Source organism: Haliotis rubra, unplaced genomic scaffold, assembly GCF_003918875.1.
Source record: "Haliotis rubra isolate DU_JTF1 unplaced genomic scaffold, ASM391887v1 Scf129, whole genome shotgun sequence".
In the NCBI taxonomy this organism is placed as follows: domain Eukaryota; kingdom Metazoa; phylum Mollusca; class Gastropoda; order Lepetellida; family Haliotidae; genus Haliotis; species Haliotis rubra.
The window spans coordinates 1,541,741-1,565,049 of NW_025765214.1; the positions used below are offsets into that span (position 1 = coordinate 1,541,741).

Genomic DNA, 23,309 nt, shown 5'->3' on the forward strand with positions numbered 1-23,309 from the left:
CCTCAGTAAGTTGAACTTTGGATTAGTAAGTATTTCAGTGATGTCCAGGCATGTGAGCATAAAGTGCAAGGAGAACCCCACGATGACAACCTCTGCTGCAACTCGTGAGAAAAGAGGTAAAAGTCGTTTTGGGTCAGGTACATCAAATTAGGGTTGGCCTTAAAAATGGAAACACACATACTTTTATTGTTTGGTCTTTGCAAATAACGAGGATCATTAAGTACATAGAGATACACATTTGTATGACAATTACAGCTCACAAAAGAAATACTCATCCCTTGCCGTTTTGAAAGTACCCCCAGGCAAGTCAATGTTATATTTCCAACTGTTTCCTAGAAATCACTTTGTCAGTATCCATGTCTTTTATTTTGCATGCTAAGTCAAATATTAAATTCAAAACATGAGAGAAGGGAACCTGTGATTTTTTGTGCCAATATTTACAATGTCATGAAAGTTATATACAAATGCAGTAAAAGTACACAGCAGGAAGTACAGAATGTCAAATGCAAAATATAGCATGAAAATATCCAAACTGTTCATGAAAATGAGAATAAAACTCTGCATTGACAACTAGTTGATGCCATTAGACGTCATACACGGAACATCATTTTCAACAGTTAAGTGTTGCTTTGGGTAAGACGGGTTTAATGCCACTTGGGTCTGTTTTACAAATAAATAGTATCATTTCATAAGCCACAAGACCTGGAAGAGTGAGTGACTAAACGAGTTTAGTTTTACGCAGCTTTAAGCAATATTCCAGCAATATCACGGCAGGAGACAATAGAAATGGGCTTCACACATTGTACCCATGTGGGGAATCGAACCCGGGTCTTCGGTGTGACGAGCAAACGCTTTAACCACTAGGCTACCCCACTGCCCCAGAGCCGGAAGAAACACACTAGCCATGGACTATAGGCAAACATTCATTAATTACAATTGTTGGATCATGATCTTGCGAATGAGAGTTTGTACTTGCATGACCTATTCCCGGGACAGGAGTGAGTACTTTCAACAGTAATCTAATTGCATCACTGGGGGCCATCTTAATGAAGGAGGAAAGCCCAAAGTTAATGAGGTCTTAGATGTTTGCTCCTTCGTCAAACCCACAATCATGGGTACGGTGTTAACAAACCTAGAAACGTTACGACAAGCTACGATTCGAACCCACAATCATAGGTTTCTGGCGTGGCCAAGGAATGTAACTCTGCACAGCGAAGCAAACACCTAAGACATCTGACCCATGCCGAGAAGCAGAGAAAACAAGACATACATCTACAAAGCATTATTCTTCAACATCAATATTGGAGTGAGTGAGTATGGTTTTATGCCACTTTTAGCAATATTCTAGCAATATCACGGCGGGACACCAGAAATGGGCTTCACACATTGTACCCATGTGGGGAATCGAACCCATGTCTTTGGTGTGACGAGCCAACGCTTTAACCACTAGGCTACCCCACCGCCCCATATGAATATTGGAACCAGGTCAACGTGTTGTCAACAGCAACTTGGAACCAATCATGAAGCTTTGTGAAGCAAAATGTATTTGTTCTGCCGAAATTTACTTTGCATTTTGAAAACCAATAATAATACCACCCAAAACAAGTAGGACCACAGCTTCTTAAACAACACTAAAGCTAATCTGTCATGGCACATAGTAAAAAGAAAGAACTGGGTAGCAATCAACCTCTTACAGAGTATATCTTGGAAGAGGGTGAGAGCAGATGACTACAGAGTAGCACAATGGGGTGGAGGCTGGCAATATGGACGTTCTCATCAAATGCATGAATAAACAGCAAGCATATGCTCAAAATGAAGTAAATACACCAAGAACAACTAGCACAGTTCTTTTCCATTACCACAAGCTGAATCACAATGGGTATAAGGAATATATTGTTGACTGTATTCCTAGTCAGAGTCCACAAAGGAGGTGGAAGAGTGGTGGTCTTGTCTGTGTTTCCTGTTGTACTGAGCTGCAGGGAGACTGGGAACAGAAGAAGCATATGAATGTACACTGGGGAGGGCAGACAGGACCTCAGTCAATCGCTCTGATGGCTCCTTCACGGATCAAGTGGATCATCACTGGAGGAGCCACACTGTCGTACAAAATTTCTTGGGTGTCTGTATGTGTGTGTGTGGTGACTCGAAACCTGTATTCGTGCCAGTCCTTATTTCACGAAGACTGATCACTAATCACTTTTCCGTATTATCTTGAAATGTCATTCAAGTACAAAGTTTGCAGATGGACCCGCTGAAGAAGTACACCGACAGCACCAAGACTTGATACAAGTCAAATAACTGTCAGAATCTGTAGCTCGTGAAATCTCCTCTAAACTCTGTTGTCGTCCTCAAGTTGATTACTGATGTTCTACACAGATAATTCAGTTTGTACATGTGACTCCTCCTCCACACTCATCGGTCCATCAGAAGGCGAAAACCTGAGAATGTGGTATAAATAGATATCTCAACTGTACACTGTTGTGCGGACTCCTGTGAAAACTATACAGAGGCCACTGCTGTTGTCGTGGGCACCACGACGTTGCCAGGCATCACATAGTCGCCAATCATGAACTGCTGACTTACAGGGTAGTGTGCCATCCCACCGCTGATCACGTTCTGAAAAAGCAAAGAACAGTTTACTCACTTTTCAATTAATTCAGTAGTAAAGGTTCATGAAGCTATACCACTCAACTATTGATAGGGATACTTACCACTTACATGTATGTATACCAGCTTGTTGTCGAGTTACACTAATATCCTTATCAAAAGTTTGCATTGTGAAAAAATTAAAATGGAACACGATGATAATAATATTGTAACATGTGCATACAATTCACTTACATACTGATGTACGAAGTGGTTGAGCCTGGTTTGAAGCCTGTTTCAACATGAATGCAGTTTGATGAGGTTAGACAAGCCCAACTGACTGAGTGACTGAGTTTAGGCGGGGAACACCAGAAATGGGCTTCACACATTGTACCCATGTGGGGAATCGAACCCGGGTCTTCAGCGTGACGAGTCAACGCTTTAACCACTAGGCTACCCCACCCCCCCTTAGACAAGCCCCAAGTGATGCTTTATGCTTGTTTTGTACAACAGCACTATGTTAACTGCTCTGGGGAATCTACGTTTAGGCTATAGTAACAAGGAACCCAGAAACATGGCCTTAGCACAATGGAATTTGAACCCTGGATCTTGTGATTCTGCTGTGCAAGACAATTCTTGACAAGAGAGGTAATACTTATACCAATAAATGTTAAATTATATGGAATCAGGTCATGGACAGAAGAAAACTGCTTGGTTTGCCAATCAAATGTCATGGAATCACTTGCAGTTTATTCAATATGGACTATCCTAGACAGTAGTTGGGTTTAGAAATGTCTATGTCCTTATTAATATTTATTAGAAACATTCTCAGAAATTAGCTGCATATAATTTCAGTTTTGATAAAAAGCAATCTCATTAAAATATATTCTCTGAGCTCACTGGTCACACAAAGGTCTGAGTACGACATCCTGTTACGTGATATCTAGGAATGACTTTTTGCAAAGTTTTACCCACTATCAGAATTATTAAGACCAATAAATCAGAAAACCGCTTTCTCCAGCATTTCAGAAGGAGTTTCAAAATGGCAACTATCAGACCCACCAGACAAAGCTTTGAAATATTCTGTGATCAGTGACTTGGGTTTTTACGCTGCTTTTAGCAATATTTCAGCAATATCATGGCTTGGGTCACCAGAAATGGGCTTCACACATTCTATCCAAATGGGGAATCGAACCCGGGTATTCGACGTGACGAGCAAACGCTTTAACCGCTGGGCTACCTCATCGCCATTATTTTTGTGACGAAGTTCTCAATTAAAAATTGTATAAAGTGGAATGTCTAATAGATAGCAAGATTTCCCACCGGCTTCATAAAGCCTTTCTGGTTCAAATGTGAGAAATACACAAGGATATTGAACCAGTCATACAGCTTTTAACTGTCATTCGGAACACCTCATGTTAATCATTCTGACATTCATTAGATAACACATTCGGATATTAACTTTCAAGATCTTGCATACAATGTTGTGATTAGTCAAACATCATTTCATCATGATCTGTAATGGGATGACCACAGAGGTTTGGGAAACGGTAGCGAGCACCAATATTTGATTTTGATCATTGGACTACTACTGTTGTACAGTCAAAGCCAAAGCAGAAACAGACACATTAAGTTCTGTGCAACTAGTCTACAGCTCAATTTATACCACTGATTATGTTACATGAGTGAGTTTATTTTTACGCCGCCCTCAGCAATATTCCAGCTATATGCCAGTGGTCTGTAAATAATCGTGTCTGGACCAGACAATCCAGTGATCAACAGCATGAGCATTGATCTACGCAATTGGGATACGATGACATATGTCGACCCAGTCAGTGAGCCTGACCACCCAATCCTGTTAGTCGCATCTTACGACAAGCATGGGTTACTGAAGATCAATTCTAACCCGGATCTTCACGGGTTGATTATGTTGCACAACAACAGATATTTGTTGTTAAACGCTGCACTCAATTATCCCTAAAAACATGACAGCAGTTTGTAAATAACCTGTCTTGACCAGACGAACCAGTGATGGACACCACAAGCAAGCCCCATGCCTTCAGGGTACAATGACACCAAATGAACTTGCCCCACCACCTCTATCATACAGAGGCCTAAACTACAAGCATAGGTTGCTGAGAACCTCTAACCTAGAATTCCCACTCAAACACATACATACAAATATTTCGACACAGCTATATATACAAATGTTTGATGCTTTCATGAGAAGCACTGGGTGAGCGAAGCGAATGCGGTTTTACGTCAATTTTAGCTGAAATTACAGCTATATCAAGGCAAGGGACACCAGAAATGGGCTTCATACAGTGTTCCTATGTTGGAATTGAAGCCTTGTTGGTTTCAACCAAAAGGCTACCCTACTGTCCTGACAAGCAACTGAGAGATGATTATACATGCGTTTCGAACATCAATTGATAAAATGGCTTGAATCAGCGACCTTGCATCACTGAGTAATAGATATTTCAGCAATAAGGGAATCAAAAGCATGGCCCTCATTCATCAGCTTTAGTCTCAATGTGGAACGCTAATGTTGTGAACTATCAATTTGCTGTCTCTGATATATCATACATGTAATTAATTCATAACAAAAAAAACCTCAACAATCATAATTAGGAAGAGGGCAAAAGATACTGTGTAAGTTGATCTAAAAATCAAAATAATAACGCCATACTTCTTAATGGGAGGCATCTCTGGTAGCGGCATCCAAGCCTTCGAAGTTAATGTTCTGCCAGGCGTGTGTGGCACTCATTACAAGCAGCATACAGCAGCCGCGGTTTCAAACACCAGCCATACAACCACACTCACTTTCAGCTTGTTACATGAAGATCAAGTGATCAAGTGACCACCATACTGCTTGAAGTATATTGTCTGGAACACCGTTTTCTGCCCCAAACATTTGAACAACCTTTCGTAACTCCCAAACATTTGAACAACCTTTCGTAACTACTGACTCGCTCTCAGTGCAACCCTGATCCACAATGAGCTTAGTGCACCGGGTACGGTAACATTAACATGTAAGCATGTTTCAACCAAATGTAAATTAACTAAAAAAGCCAACAAATACCACAAAGTAGTACACCAGGAAAAAAACAGAAACCAATCTACTCAGCAGAGAACTACAACTGAGAATAACTTCCATGCAATTAGTCACGTACGCAAGAAGCAAAGCCAAACCAAACCAAACTGGGAACAGAAATGAGAGTATGTCATGCAAATGGATAAACGACTACAAGAGCTTGGAGCTATTGATCTTTACTACCACTAGGCCTACCTGAGAGTTTGTGAAGTTGATTGGACTTATACCACCACCAATGGATGTCCGGTGTGCGTTAGAATTCGACACTTGGCTCCCTACGCTTGGAATACTGCCAGGGTTGATAGGGGCAACGACATTCGCTAGAAAAAAAATTTACCATAAAATAACTCCTTTACAATTTTCCCCTTGAAAACATATTGTAGAATTTCTGCCCATTTATTTATGCATAAGATGAAAGAGTTAACCCTTTGACGGAGTTATAACAATAAGCTAGATGACAACCTTGACCAGAACTTCATGGAACAAGTGCAATATTATTTGACAATTCTACTGACAAAAGCAACAGACAAGGAGACCTGACACAACATGGTGTTTTACCGCTTGAATCCTTCCAATACATATTTCTACTGAAACAATTTTCCAAGTTTAGATTTTGTTCTTCACAAAAACAAGACCACAAACTTAGGAATAACAATTCTATCCCACAATCCAATGTGTGTGTTCATACCTATACCAGTAGCCAACAATAGCCAACATGAGTACTTTTTTGGTACAAAATATCAACCATCTGAGACTGTAGGTAAAACTATAGGAAGTGCCATTAAATGACAAATAGTTCCTACACCACACAATGAAGAACAAGCTGCAGAAAGTCCATGGGCAGCCTTTGATCCTGATTTGTACTGTTCAAGGTTTGATTCATTGTGCTATAACAGGGTGCTCTCATAAAACTATAGCTGAGAGCTTGTGGTCTTTTCACAATATTGCAAAAAGGACAGTTTGTAACGTCATGTGAGAAAAATCCTCAAGAAAAGAATAAAGAAAAATGACATTAAAGGCTTATCGTGTGCTCTCATTGGGAAATGTTCCACATGTATTACAGTATGCAACGTGTTTGTCAAGCTGGTGTTTGTTTATTTGAGTTTGACATTCACATTTCAGGAATTCAATTTTGGGGATTTAAAATGGAGTTTTCAGATTTTATTTTTGCCTATATATAATTCTATCCAAGTTTGGTTCATCTACAAACCATTTCTTAAAAAAAGCAGAGTTGTCATGTCTGGAGCCGACGAACCACTGATGGATAACAAACATAAGCAGAATGACACAGGGATTATCATCTTCCGGTCACCCATGTGATCTCTGGAGCTGACGAACCAGTACCAGCCCATACCATAACCCAGTAACACTATGTCAAAGTGTTTTGTCTTCACATGCCCAAGAACTGTTCACACTCCACTGGGATCACCTGATTTCTAATTTACCTAGACCAACAAGGACCAACATGGCATACTGGCAACCTCATAAGCAACGAATCTACGTGTAAACACTGCTAATTTCTCACCTTTACACAAATAACAGGAATGAATTACCTTATCCATGCCTGATAGTCAGAACCCTGAAGTTCCACACATAAATCAGGATGTCCAGGGCTAACTAGTGATCTTAGCACTACCACCATCTTAAGTCTACTCCATCTGAAGTCAACACCATCTTGGAGTAACAGATCATCATAGTATGTTGGCCCAGGACTCCATTCAAGAAAGCGATCTTGACACACTATTGCAGGCCAATGTAAACATGCGAGTGAGACAGTAAGAGGGCTTCTGTTATAACATGCTGTGTCAGTTTAATTGCTAGGAAAAGTCACTCCGGCTTTGGATATTTAGGTTAAACCACTAGTATCAGAATGGTGCCCAAAACTTTGGAACCTAATCGAACCAAGTCTTAAACTCCAAATCATATATTTCTGGCACTTTAAAGATGAGACTCAACAAGAGTCTTTTAAGAGATGTGACTTCCCAATTTAATATACAGAGTATTGCGAAAAGTATTCGGACACTTAACATAACTTCCATAGACTTACATGTTAATTTAGTGTAGCATAAATAATTTTCATGAATTAAATTTTCGTAAGATCTAAGTCAAATTTTACACATTTGTGAGGAATCATTTTATCTACAATAACATAATTTCTGTTTAATTTGCCATTGCATATTTATCGAATGGCAACAATTTTAATCAACATATGTACAGTGCCATGCACTCCTTTAACATGGCGGCCTTAGGGATTGTGCATTGTGGAACCATACATAAGTTGATAAAAGTGATGTCATTAGTTAAATTGTGGTCGGAAAACTGAACTGAAATTATGTGTGCAGAGCAGAGATGATTTCAAATTTGACAAAGATCCATCCTAAACTCACTTCATGAATATTATTTATGCTACACTGAAATAACATGTAAGTCTGGAAATTACGTCAAGTGTCCGAATACTTTTTGCACGGGTCTGTATGTGTCGTGTCTGAGTGCTGAGATCGCTTTGATGAGCACGAGCCCGACAAACTTCCACCAACCATTACTTCATGCCTCTTCATTGTGAAACCTGCCCTAATGCAATCGACAATATCGACAATATCTTCAACCCACACCACACACTGCCAAGAAGAGGAATGCGAGTGATCGTGCACGTAAACCTCTTGAGCAAAACATAATCACTTTCACAAGAACATAATAAAACAGTATGCTGTAATCACTGACAGAGACAACAGCATACATTACTTACATACTGCTATAAGATTGGTCTGTACAGCTCCACCCTGCTGGGGCAGGGTCTGGCCCTGGTCCACAACACCATTCATCAAGCCGTTCATGTACGTCGAGGTCTGACCTGCAACAAACACCACGTTCAACCATGTAGTCATAGATTCAACAGGAAATAATCAAGGCTTGGAGCTTTAGGCTGTGGCATTACAGCAATGTTAAAGTCCTACCACAGATATTCACAGTAGCAGTTTGCAGACAGGAAACATGGCAGTCAATTTTTCAGCTGTGGCATTACAACAATGTTAAAGTCCTTCCACAGATATTCTCACTAGCAGTGTGCAGACAGGAAACTTGGAGAGTCAATTTTGCTCCAACAAATGGGTCAAGCCCAGCGTGTCACTTCCCTACATTCCATACATGCTTAATCTGCAAAAGCATGTCCTCCATAAATACAAATCAGATGAGTAAAACATTCCTAAAAGTTCAGTGGATTAACTGTTTTCAAAAACCAATTAACTTATATTTGTAACTTAACACTAACTCAGCAATATTCCAACTGTATGAATATCTATAAATGATCACAGACTATCCAGCATTTAATACTGTGAACAAACATCCCAACCATCCTGTTACAATTTCACAGCATCAACCAAGTCACCAACCCTGACTACCGGATGCACTTGGTTGCATCTCACAACAAGCATGGGTAGATGGGGACCAAGTATGACCAGAACTATCTGATGGCAGCCAGTAGTGAGTGAGGAGTTTAGTTTTACGCTGCACTCAGCAATATTCCAGCTATATGGCTGCCGTCTGTAAATAATCGAGTCTGGACCAGACAATCCAGTGATCAACAGCATGAGCATTGATCTGCACAATTGGGAACCAATGACATGTGGCAACCAAGTCAAGGAGCCTGACCCCCCGATCCCGTTAGTCACCTCTTACGACAAGCATGGGTTACTGAAGATCAATACTCTAACCCAGACCTTAACAGGTCGATGGCAGCCAGTAAATAACCAAGGCTGAAAGAGTTACTGGTGTTTGAGATTGTCAGCATGAGGTGAGGTGAGGTGAGGTGAAATTGGGTTTAACGTCGTGCTTGAGAATATTTTGCTCATATGACGACGTGCATGCATATGTGTATGTGTGGCTGCTTGTACTAGCCCAGACTAAAGCCGGTTTTATAGTGCTGGCCAACTGAGATACCATGTCGCAGTGAAGCATGAATACCCCACTCAGACACATTATACTGACTCCGAGCCGACCAGTCCTTGTTGTACCCATTAATGCCGAGCGCCAGGCAGGGACCAACAAGTACCTTATTTTAACGTCTTTTGGTATGACGCGGTCGGGGATCGAACCCACGACCGTCCGCTCTCCAGGCGGACGCTCTAACCACTACACCATGGAGGCGGTCTGTCAGCATGAAGCCACACTTTCGTGGAACACCTGACTCCCAGACAGACCATCATGCCTTGAAAGACAGGCACAGGTTGCTTGGGACCACTTCTAACCTGGTGTCCCCAACAAGAATCTGTAGAAAGTGTGGGAGGTGGTTTAGGCATACTCACCTGTAGCAAGTACACATCTGTAGTGAATGCACACCTGTAGCAGATACAATGACACCAGAAAGAGTACTCACCTGCTGATAGAGTTTTCCAGGTCATATCTCTGGCAGAGGATGAGCTACGGCCGAAGGCGGACGAGGCGAACTCACCTGTAGCGAGTGTATTCCAGTACACATCTGTGGCAGATGCGGAGTTGCAGCCTGGTGGAGGCTGTGGTGGCTGACCAGTGTAGCGGAAGAATGGATTCTTTAAATCTAGCGTGTTGGTAGACTTGCTTGAAGTCCCCGGTATGTTTAGTTCAATATCAACATCATAACTTTGCCTGAAACACAAACAGCAAGTTTGATAAATCAAAGGAATTTATATTCCACCTAGTAGGGACAATCAGGGATTCAAAGCCACAAGCACAGGTTCATGTTTTTTCAAAGGATCTAACTCTGCTCTGTCAATTGAAGTGCCTCAGGCCACAGAATTCCTGGTTTATATTCAATTTTGGGACATAGGAATATGATATGCTTGCCTCAATGCTTTGCTCACTTTAGCGAACTTATAACTTTGAGAATCCTCTATGCTGATTGGCTGAATAAAGGCATCTTCAGATCTCCATTCAGAGAGGTACTTGCGAGTAATAATCTCAATTTTACAAATATTGCACAGATAAGGTGTATGATCAGTCTCACCTGGTATTGCATGTGAGTGTCACCTTCCCCGTGAGGGTTTGCCCCTGCTTGACTAGGACGGGGGACTGCACCAGACACCGTACCTGATACCAGTGAGTCAGAGGTTCGGTTGGAGATGTCGACAGCCACACAGTATTCCTGCAAGGAAAGGACAAAATTATTATTTCAAACCATAAAGCAGCACTAAGTTCAACTAAGCTCATACTATGATCAGTGTTCACATTCAAGAATGACTAGCCACTGTACCATCTCAGTTGACATCAAACTGAAGTGTTCAAGCAATATCACAGTGGGGAACACCAGAAAAGAGCCTCACAAATTGTACCCATGTGGTGAATATCTTAGACGGTAGGCTACCGAACTGCCCATTAGGTGTTAAACATGCACTGGCACTATAGACCGTTTGGCTCAAAAGCGGACCGATGAATTGCAATCTAACTAGAAAACTCATAAACATATAATACTCAATGAAACGCTGATCATAATCAAAACATCATACCAACTCCGTGAGGTTTTTGCAGAATTTTTGTCCTAAAAATAAAAAACTTGTTTAACAATCTATCATTAAAATATTGACACAGTTCACTATTTGTTACGAAGGAGGAGTGCAGAGAAAGGGACAGCCAGGTGTTCGAGAACGGATGGAGACGGCACAGCACAGGTTAATGAATAAATAACTTTGTCTGTGAACGTGCTTCTCGAACACCTGGCTGTCCCTTTCTCTGCATTCCTCCCTCGTAACAAACAGTGAACTGTGTCAATATTTTAATGATAGCTTGTTAAACAACTTTATTATTTTTAGGACAGAAATTCTGCAAAATCCTCAGAGTTGGTATGATGTTTTGATTATGATCAGCGTTTCATTGAGTATGTTATGTTTATTAGTTTTCGAGTGAGATTGCAATTCATCGGTCCGCTTTTGAGCCAAACAGACTGTAACTTGACTAAGGTGACATAATCCCCCGCCGCAAATTATCAAATCAAACATAAAAAGTAATGAAAGTTTAAGATGAAGTTAAATGTCAACAAAAACATGACCAGTCAACCTCTCTTGATATCTTGCTCTTTAGTTGTTCAAACACACAAATATTTTTAAGACTGACTTTGACCTTGACATGAATGTCATAGTGTATGAAATATGCAAAAAATGGTACTAAAGAAATTGCTTATTGAACATCATTCAAGGTCTTGAAAGTCCAGTGAATTCAGGTTAACATGCTGAAATCTTCAAAGTGTCACAGTGACCTTGAAAATTATGTGAAGGTGGCCAAATATGACTGGGCCCTGCGCCTTCCCTTGATAAAGCTTGGTGTTGAACATGAAGAAAATCTAATGAACGGTTCTTGAGATATCTCGCTGACAAGAGTAAAACGTTAAAGTCCCCTTGTGACCTTGCAATGAAGGTCAAGGTCACCAAACCTGACTGGGACCTTTCTTATACTGTGGTGAACCTAGGTACCAAATATGAAAAGAATCTAATCAACGGTTCTTCATCCTCGATAATCTCCATGGTATATGTTACAATCACTCTCCACTATACACTGAATGCATCCACTGCTTGGCCCTATGATTTTATTACCTCTCTTGGCTGGCTTTTTATCCAATCAGGTGTCTACGCTGGGAAGTTGAGCGAACCAATCACAACTCACTTTCGCTTCTTAAATTATCTAACCGTTTAAACTTGGCAACACAATTGATGCAGAGGGTACTCTGAAAGATGTGGAAGTTCTTTTATATATTTTTGATAGTTTCAGATCTGTCAATTTGTCTGTATTTTTCTCCAAAATCTGAGTGGTACTGCTTGAACAAACATTCGCAACTCGACAGCTATCTTTGTTGACACTGGCAAGCTTTCGGATGTAACAGCGCATTAGCTGATTGGCTACTGTGAGAATGCTGAGCCAGCAAAGGGAGGTAATATAATTATCGGGCCAAGCCGTGGATGCATCCAGGGTATGGTGGAGAGATCGTAATAACGATATACCCTGGAGATTATTGAGGATGACGGTTCTTAAGATATTCTAATTGGACGGACGGAGCCTAATACTATATAATAAGTGAGTGAGTAAGGTTTTGCGCCCTTTAAGCAATATTCCAGCAATATCACGGCAGGGGACGCTTAGAAATAGACGTCACACATTGTACCTATGTGGGGAATCAAACCCGGGTCTTCAGCGTCACAAGCGGACACTTAACCATTAGGCTATCCCACCAGCAAGTGGGTTAAGTTCCAAACTTAAGGGGCACATTTTATTACGGACCTAATGCTAACATCAGAGTTGTAAGAAAGTCTCTACATTAGAATACCATAGCAGCTGAGATCCCTACTGAGTAACTACTGGGCTATCGGATACATAAACAGACACTTAAAAGTGTTGTGTACTCACTCGGAGCCAAAGAAGGCGACATCAAACCAGAAGGCCAATCCATGGACCATCCCAGTGGACATCATGCTGAAAGTCACTGGAATCTCCATCACGTGAAGGTCGTTCTCGTCTGCCGTCTGGAAGTCCACAACGTACTTGTTGGACTTGGCCATGCATATATGGATGTCAAAAGTATCCTGGAACAGTTACATGATGTCTCAGTAATCAACCACTTCATCTTAGGAAAATCATGGTGTTTGAAGGTGAAATGTCAAAGTGAGTGAGCTTTTAGCAATATTTCAGCAATATCAAGGCGGGGAACACCAGAAATGGGCTTCACACATTGTACCCATGTGGGGATTAGAACCCTGGTCTTCGGCATGATGAGCGAACACTTTAACCACTAGGCTACCCCACCGCCCCAAATGTCAAAAAGAACAGCAGCAAATATATATACAGGGTTTTACATAGCTCTTCAAATCTGGAAGTCCAGGGGACTCAGGGCATATGTTTTTGAGAGTCCATTTCCAAAATTTGGAGTCCATCAATTTGCATGAAATCAATGATCATGGATGCTTCCCATTTCATAATGATTATGCTATAATATGTGTTAGTTTCAGTGTCATTAGAATAATGATTTTAAACAGAATGTATATATTTTAATATGGGATATTGTTACAAATTCATGAAGTTCTTTCCCAGAAGAAAATTATATTGCGTCCACATGGACGCTCATGATTTTAGTTTAGGGGTACATCATCAAATTTCTGCGTCTAATACGCAGTAATCACGCGTCCCGTAAAACCCTGTATATAGATAGCTGACATTTCAGATATACTTACAACAATAGGCTGCTTAAAATATTCTTCTACAGAAGCATTTCGTAAACTTGTAAGGTTCACGCCATGGAATGACTCTTGATACCTGAAGCAGAATACAAAGTGTAAAAATATAACTCGTTTCATGTTCAATTCTGTGTCCCTCATTAACACTTCTTATAATGGCATAACACTTTACTTTGTAAGAGCAAGTGAAAAAGTGTAAGTGTAAGTGAAAAAACGTGCCCCAAGCTTACATGTCTCTAACATACAATATCCCAGTTTGAAATTTAGAAACAAATGACTCAGAGTTGTGATTCACCAACAGAAAGGTAGAGAATATGAACTTATGTAATGAAAGTCCTCTTTCAGGACACAAATCACATCACATTGATATGATCAGACTACGTATCTCCTTGCAATCACCAATATGAAAATCATTCACCTACCAGAAATTCGCCTTGGAATACTGTTCCATGTATAGTGATTCGTCTGTGAATGGTGCTATATGCAGGTCCCCTTGTGACGGGTACATTTTTCCTGAAAACAACCCATCAAATATTAAAAGGTGTTCATCTGGACGCAAAAAAAGGCGTTAAGTGTTCAAGATATATATTTTATCTGGGTGGGTGGGTGAGCGAGTTTAGTTTTAGCAATAATCCAGCAATATCACGGTGGAGGACACCAGAATGGGCTTAACACATTGTACACATGTGGGAAATCAATCCTGGGTCTTCGGCCTGTCAAGCTAATGCCTCAACCACTAGGCTACCCCCACTGCCCCTTATCTGTATAGATTAATGCAATCCTGTTACATGCCTTTCAGATAAGCATGAGTTTCTGAAGTATAATTCTAACCAGTACCTTCACAGGTCAAGAAAGTTGTCATGTGGTGCTGGCGCTATACAGTACATTACCTCCTGGTCTCAGCCACTTTTTGGCATGCAGAAAGCTCTCCAGCATCCTCTCATTAAACAGCATGTACCCCATGGGCTCAGAGATGATCAGGTCCACCTGCTCCGGCACCTCCACTTCCTCAACTTTGCCAGGGATGACAACTATACGATTGGACAAGTTGTTGGTTGCTACCAGGGTCTGCAAAATTCGCACATTTGTGTCTTGTTTAATTCCTCTCAGCCATCACCCAGGCTATACAAGACAATGCAGTGAAAACATGTCCGGTGATCGATATTGTGAGCACTTATCCACACAGTACAGGTACCATAGAAAGCAACTTGACCAATTCACCGAGAATGAACACCCAGAGTACAGTGAGCGAGCGAGCATTGTGTTGTGCCGCTTTTAGCAATATTCCAGCAATATCACAGAAGAGGACACCTGAAATGGGCTTCACACATTGTGTCCATGTGAGGAATCAAAGCCGGTTCTTCGCCCCCTCCACTGATAAATATGTGATATCAAAGATCTAAAGTAAACATACAAAACATGAAACATGACCAAGTGATAACCACATGTTGTTCACATACTGTATTGTCTGGTGATACATGAGAAACATTCAATGAAATACCCCCTAACACACACCCATCTTTACGTCTAATGTTTGTTGTTCCACGCCGCACACAGCAATATTCCAGCTACATGGCGGCTGTCTTTAAATAACTGATTCTAACCAGACAATCCAGTGATCAACAGCATGCGCATTGATCCACGCAATTGGGATACAATGACCAAGTTAGCGAGCCTGACCACCCAATCCCATTAGTCACCTCAAGTTTGTGTTGAAGACCAATTCTAACCTAGATTTTTCACAAGTTTTAAGTCTTCAGTTCATGTTCATACAACTCTCTAACATGAAAGGTATGACTCTCTCCCCTACCTCACAGTGTTGGGCCATACTGCTGGCTTCAATGGCATACACTTTCTTAGCACCACCCTGGATAGCGAAAAATGACAGAATTCCTGACCCGGCGCCAACATCCAGAATAACCTGTGGAAGAAAGTGACATCATACAGAGTAAAATTGTTCACATGTTTAAAACTGCGAGTTTTTAAACATTAAACCTAAACCTTGCTTTAATGGTGTACAGTTTAACTAAGCATTAAGCCACTTCCCCAGTACTGATCTTGTTATCAGTGAATTACAAGTCATCTTATAAAGCCATGATGTTAGTAATGAGTGAGTGAGTTAAAAATTATCGGCACATCGGCAATATTTCAGCCATATCGTGACGAAGAACAATTAAGTTTATACATAATAATTAATGGTAAATTGTAAAAACCTGTCAACAAAGGACAGTAAAATAACTAGATTATCACAGATGTTAGTAATGAATAAACAGCATGACGTAGATGTTTCATCCAAAGTGGTATTTTACTGACATTTGCTGCAGACTTGGGACTGAATGTAGGCTTCCAGGTAGTATACAATATTGTCCACCGAATTATCTTGATACTCAAGATATCCATTGGACAAGTGATACACTTCACTTTTATATATGTTTACATATATATATACATTACCATGGAAAATTATTACAATCCTGTAATGTAACTACTCAGAATGTTAATCTAATGTTACTGCTAAACTCTGACTTATAAAATCATTTTCTCCAAATGAGCTTGTGAGCTTGTACCTTGTCCTGGAAGTCTGCGATGTTGGCCAGCATGGCTCTCTGGTAGGTGGATGTACGGATGTAGTCCTGCATCATGTTCTGCTGCTGGGACAGGTAGCCATAGAACTGAAACAATCAGACATACAGGTAGCTACAGAACTGAAACAATCAGACACACAGGTAGCCATAGAACTGAAACAATCAGACACACAGGTAGCCATAGAACTGAAACAATCAGACATACAGGTAGCTACAGAACTGAAACAATCAGACATACAGGTAGCTACAGAACTGAATCAGACACAGGTAGCCATAGAACTGAAACAATCAGACATAAAGGTAGCTACAGAACTGAATCAGACACACAGGTAGCTACAGAACTGAAACAATCAGACACACAGGTAGCCATAGAACTGAAACAATCAGACATACAGGTAGCTGTGGAACTAAAACATTCACTCATACGCAGGAAGCCATAAAACTGAAACAATCAGACACACAGGTAGCTACAGAATTGAAACAATCAGACACACAGTTTTGTGTTACCCAAGGCCAGGCCAACCAAACCTCTGACAAAGCACTATCTGACAACTGGTAAGCACACTAAAGAATGGTAAACGTGTAAGCATACAAACACCAGGCTTCCAGCCTCTTTAGTTCAACAACCCTACCTGGAAGTACTGGACAGCTGATGCTTCATCTGTTCTGTCATTAAACACAGACTTGGTCCCGTTCTTGTATTCCTTTAGTTTATGTAGGCAGGCCTTCATTGCTGCAGACAAAAACCATACATTAACACCTGGACACCATTCTGACAGCAGTGACTGGGTTCTACACAATAACTACATGTATACAAGCAGGGAGTACTTAGGCCTTTCCTTTCAGATCAGTTGGTTCACAGCTTAGGTATTATTTTTTTTACTACTCATTAATTGTTTTGTTTTGTTGTAAAATCATAGCCCCACTTTGATTAAAAATACATTCAGATTCTTTTTGGGATTTAATGCAATATGTGACAGGAACACTACTCGATCACTGGTTGTCAATCTCAACGGCACATCGTATTATCAATCTCAACTCCCTGGGGAGTATACCAGGGGTGGAAATAACTTTAAACTTGATAGTGTACTCTGCTACAGTGGCACATGTAAAGTCACTTGCCCTGATAATTTTTCCACTATACCGACCCTTTTCTTGCTGATTTTTTAAATAAACAACATAATTAATATTGGAAAGTCAACTGGACACCAGTACAGTGTGATATACAAATTTGCTTGCCCGACAGAAAAAAACACTGGACTCGGACGTCGGGCAGTGGGTTATTTCCACCCCTGTATACAACTCTTGCAGCCACTAGGCACACTGAGTTATTGTGGCTTTTTCATCCTAACGAGGTATCCATTCACAGCTGGGTGGACTGGGACACATAGTCACAGTACTTTGTCCTTGTTTGCTGCACGTTGCTGTACCCGCAACTAGGTGTTTGCACGTATTCATGTGGCCACCATCTGGTCATATACCAACGGATTCGTGGGTTCTTTTAAGTGCACAGGGTTGTGTAATGTACACAAGGGTTTGTGACAACATTGAAACAGTCTGCACTTAGTTGACTCCAAAGTTTTTACACCCGGTCACAGGTGGGCTCAATCCCGACTTCTCAACCTCACTGGATCACTAGCCTGGCGCCTTTGCCAGCTCGCCCACCGGGCCCCCACATGTTAAAACTGAGGGCCAGAAGCACACTACTAGCAGGGAAGGCAAGATGTCTAAATACATGGAACTACTTCGCCAATAACCCAAAGTAGTATTAGACGTCTGAACAATCTGATGACCCTGAATATGCATGCTGATGACCCTAACACTAATATTCTTTCTGTTGAGTGTCTGCTCTTCCAAAATAATACACGAAAACTCTGAATCAACAAAGTAAATTTTCTTTTTTTAAAGTACACAATCTTAGAGTTATTATTAACAATCATAGCTAAAATGGATAGAATTATCATAAAAATTTCTGCTATCAGAAATAAGTGGGCCACTGTAACCTGATAATGCCCCCAAATTACTTGACGACAGGCCATTATCATGCCGGTTGTTAGGTGACGTCATAAGGAGCTCAGCTCTTGATGTTCACCTACGGCTCGTTTGAACTTGGGTTGAATATTTACGATATTTCTGACTCACATTCATCACATGTACCTGTGCCATTATGCACTTTCTTGCCGGTGTCAACCTTAACAATTGTAACATAAATCACAACATGCAGCAAAGAAAACATCGACTGGAACTCTATCCTCTTGAGCATTGAAAAAAATGGTGCCTGGTAGTATGGGCAAAGGTCAAGGTCGAATGTTGTCACTCTCAATAGTGACATCAGCTGCTTTGTTCCATGACGTTTTCCATATTTGTAAAAGGTATGTCAGTGACCTCCATCGTTTGTTGTTAGCAGTAAATGCTTCAAAACAGATACCGTTGTTTGTTCTTATTTTATTAAAAATTCTATCCTTTTTAGCTATAATAATGGTTACGCTATTTTTCAGGGCATTATCATTTGCACTGCAAATTGCAGAAGCCCTCGGTCTTTTCAACTGCACTCCTTCGTCAGGCAGTTAATGAAAGACCTCAGGCTTTCGCAAATGATAATGCCCTGAAAAATAGCTTTACCCTTATTATATCATATCAACTGGTAAATTTTAGCCAGAGACAGTATTTTCCAATGCTACTGGCCCATGTGACCTGTGGATAGATATTCCATCCAGACACTGATCAAGGTGATATTTATTCGGATCAGCTTTGCTATATAAAGCCAAAGTAAATTATCATTAGTGCAGGCATCTTATACTACCAAGTGCAGGTAACATTTTCCACCACAAACGCATGGCAGCAGTTTGACCGGCATTAATATCGCATATTAAATAAGTTTTCTGCTATCGCATTTATTATATGAATCAATTACTGGCAGCAAAGATATGAAGATGAAGCTCTTGAAAAGGCATTTAAGTTTGGTGAACATGTATACCCAGGGGTGGAAATAACCCATTGCCCGACTCCAGTGTTTTTTTCTGTCGGGCAAGCAAATTTGTATATCACACTGTACCGGTGTCCAGTTGACTTTCCAATATTAATTATGTTATTTATTTAAAAAATCAACAAGAAAACGGTCGGTATAGTGGAAAAATGATCAGGGCAAGTGATTTTACATGTGCCACTGTACCGGAGTACACTAGCAATTTTAAAGTTATTTCCATCCCTGATACATGACACCTTTACATATGGATAACAATATGAATATAAAAAGGTTGTTATCCACACAAAAAACCTGTCACATATTCATTAAATAAGACGGTCTTAACGATCATGAACCAGTTATGAAGACCACACCCTGAGCTCACACACTTGTGACATTTCATGGAAGGTCAGGAGGCCAATATGTAAAAGTTCATTTGTAATGGTGGACCAGATGTTAACTAAGCTGAAAAGAAATCGCATTGATGAATGAAAATGTCAGCTATAAAGCAACCACCTGTCAATACATCCTTTCAGACATCAAGTAATGTGATCTTTATTTTGGTGACGGCAAACTTGGCCATGAATATGTCTCACTCTGCTGATAAAGAAAGCCTGCTGCCATTACAGCGACATGATGTTGACAACATGGTGCAGTCAATATGTTGATGGTGCAACCAAATTAACTCAATTGGCTGAATCTGGTGCCTGTAAAGAATAAAACCTTAAAGGCAAAATCGTACAGTGATTTACCATATAAATGCAGCAAGTATGAGAATATGACGCACACAATCCATTATGCAGTACTACTTACCATGTATACTGGAGAATCGGACTAGGAGTGATGTCCCCTCATTAGTGACATTAACGCCCATCTTCCCCAGCCGTGAAAACTCTGTGTCTTTGTTGATGGTCACCGTGGATGCTTCTACTTGGCCTGAAGAGGGATTTACTGATATTACAAATCAGGGGCAGAGTGGTTGCAAGTATAAAAAACTACAACACATCCTGGGATTGAATGGGATGCAGGCTTGGGGTCGAATATTGGCCTTTGAGCAAGTCAACATAAATCCCTGAAATAAAATTCTGTTTTCCTTTTGGCAATTTCACTTATAGTGAAGAGTTACTTATATTATCCCATTGGTTAGATTTGGCCTTCAGCATTACATACTATCATATAGGTGACTAACAGGATCAGGCGATTGATTAGCTTGACTGATACATGCCATAGTATCCCAAAGTGCATAGATTGTGATCACAATCAGTGGATTATCTGTTAAAGATAAAAATATCCACAGACTACCATCATATACCTGGAATATTACTGTACAGCATAGAAGGCCATGCTTAAATACCAGACCATATGCCTGGCATATGCATGGCAAGCAATTTCATACAGAAAAACAATAGTTTTATTTCAAATGGCCCAATATACAAAAATAAAACCTTATTTAAAGCATGCAACAAATGTTTCCTGTGCCTAATTCAAATCAACTAATAATACGTAAAAAGCATTGTTTTTCTATATTGCTATTTCACTTTTATTATCCAATGTCCACATAACACATTTTAGTATGTGATCAGTTACCAAACAGAACCTGTTTTTCTCATTAACATAGACTAAAGAAGCTATTAAATCTAAAATCACGCATTAAATGAAACCACACAACTCTGTTTTAGTATTTATTGTTTTTATACTCTTCTCAGTGACTGATGCAAGGGAGGTAACTCTGATGCTTTGCCTTTCAGGAAGTGTCTGAAAGAGGTTATTTAAATGGGATTTATGTTCTGAATTTATTGGACTTACAAACTTCAATTGATGGATTCCACTGTAAAACATAAAAAGGATATCCCTGAAAAATATTCAATATTTAACATAATAATGTTCTTTCAAATGAAAGAGCTTAATTCCTTGCATGTTTTATCTTCTGAAATATGTAATATCACACACAGGTCTCACTCATGTTTGAGTACGCTAAGACTTTCTTAAACCTTCCCCACCAAAACACACTTGCCAATCTCTTTTCACCATATTCTGAAGCACATACTTCCTTCCAACAAGGACAGTACTCTACAACAAATATATAATTGAGCATGCTCAGAAGAAATTAATGTTTTGAGTGGCAGCCAATTATGAAATAGCAAAAATCGCAGATAAACATGCATCCAGATATAGGACTGCAATAGTCTGTGATCTGGTATATTTGGCAATAAGATGTGTAACAAGCTTTTTCATTATATGCATAACTTTACCAAAATTCTGCACAAAAATTTTCATTAACAAATGGTATATGCCTTCAAACTTCAACGACAAATTGTGAAAAGAGGAAGCAAGCATTGAACTGCTTTTCAAACAAGAGGAGAAAATCAAGGTTTGATGTCCCTGTGGCCTAAATGTGAAAGAAAGAATCTTCTGAAAGAAAACTCTGCTCGTTTTCATGAATGTAAAGCTGTTATGAAATATTTTGTTGTAACAATTAACTCCACCATGAAAATTCGGCTGAATCATCTGAAGTAGTGTCTCCACATAATCCAAACTGATATCGTCTGCATGCCAGTTAGCAATTCCACACTTTTACACACAAAAATATCAGATGTGCCACAGTCACTCTTTTTGAGCATAGGAACTGACCAACAAATCAGTTATACCATTTGAACACTTGAGCTCCCAACACTGCAATACAGATGCCTGGGGCATGAACTATGGTAAACAGGATGGGGCAAGGTTGGTTGTCAGAATATTACAATGAAGAGTTAAATATACAGATCCCAGGAACCATCAAATGATGCAAAATACTGAATATAATTGTGCTATGCATTATCTTCAACATTTCCAGACTGACTGACTGACTGACTGACTGAGTGAGTTTGGTTTTACGCCGCTTTTAGCAATATTCCAGCAACATCACGGCTGGGAACACCAGAAATGGGCTTCACACATTGTGTGGGGATTCGAACCCAGGTCTTCGGCGTGACGAGCCAACGCTTTAACCACTAGGCTACCCCACCGCCCAACATTTCCAGAAGATAATGTACATGGTACAGGCAATAGAACGATCTGAATCAGCTAACTTATTACAAAGATAACACCATATTCACGTGATTAATAAAATGCGTATTATTCCTAAATAAATGACCATGATGAAGATGTACGTGTGGAAACATCTAACATTCAGCCACAGCTGAACGGTGGCTGAATAAACCATTTCTGAAATAATTCAACCGTCATGTTAACATAAGACATATGCGTGAATATTGTGTAATAGCAATATCTGTGTGATCCAAAGTGTCTTTGTTCTGAATGATCCAGTAAAAGATGACAAAGTGGCGCTATTCAAACTTTTTCAGCAATGTTTCATCAGCCCGTGGTACTAGGAAGTACTTACCATTGTAAAATGATAACACTATACTTTCAGTTTGCCGTGATATTTCCATTCGATATGGGACCTCCGATGTGCAGTCGAACTGACCATTTTCGCTCCAAGTCGCGAGGAGCACGTTGTCAAACACAGTCGCCATTTTTGGAATTGAAAAGGAGGCGCGGTAAAATGTCTAAAAATAGCACTACCCGGGTCTAGCTTTAAAAAGTTGACGTGGGAAAAAGAAAACGAACCAACACAAGTTAGTAGATGTTACTTTTTCAAACTGGCATATTTGCACACTACATACGATTTTAAAAATAGCAGACACGCTTATGGGGAAAGTAATTCACGATGAAAGGACAACAAGTAAGAGGGAACTCTTAAGATAAAAATCCATTGAGAAATAGCCTAAAAGGTGAAAACGTTCTTCCATTTGCTTAGTTACCCTTTGTTTACAATGGCTGTATGGCTCCGCGAGTTGTCATGGAAGTACAGCGAAGAGCAAGTGATAGAGTCACTTTAATGTACA

General features: G+C 40.1%; 1 protein-coding gene across 6 annotated transcripts; it reads right to left on the minus strand.

Moving 5' to 3' along the window:
- Window positions 1-166: 166 nt before the first annotated feature.
- Window positions 167-22,942, minus strand: LOC124266923 (histone-arginine methyltransferase CARM1-like). Of its 6 annotated transcripts, none has more exons than XM_046701769.1 (14): window positions 22,805-22,942; window positions 20,233-20,355; window positions 17,087-17,187; window positions 16,437-16,541; window positions 15,680-15,790; window positions 14,760-14,937; window positions 14,292-14,382; window positions 13,867-13,948; window positions 13,046-13,221; window positions 10,659-10,796; window positions 10,128-10,300; window positions 8,427-8,531; window positions 5,876-6,000; window positions 167-2,616 (listed from the first exon to the last, which is right to left on the minus strand). In XM_046701769.1, exons 1-14 carry the CDS (start codon window positions 22,935-22,937, stop codon window positions 2,500-2,502), a joined length of 1,758 nt encoding a protein of 585 aa, XP_046557725.1. In that variant the 5' UTR covers window positions 22,938-22,942; the 3' UTR covers window positions 167-2,499. The 6 variants fall into 6 exon arrangements, 5 of the variants coding, with proteins under 5 accessions (XP_046557725.1, XP_046557724.1, XP_046557726.1 ...); XM_046701768.1 differs by having other exon boundaries at window positions 10,053-10,300; XR_006895898.1 differs by having other exon boundaries at window positions 2,488-2,616; window positions 8,431-8,531; window positions 10,053-10,300.
- Between the last annotated feature and the right edge of the window lie 367 nt (window positions 22,943-23,309).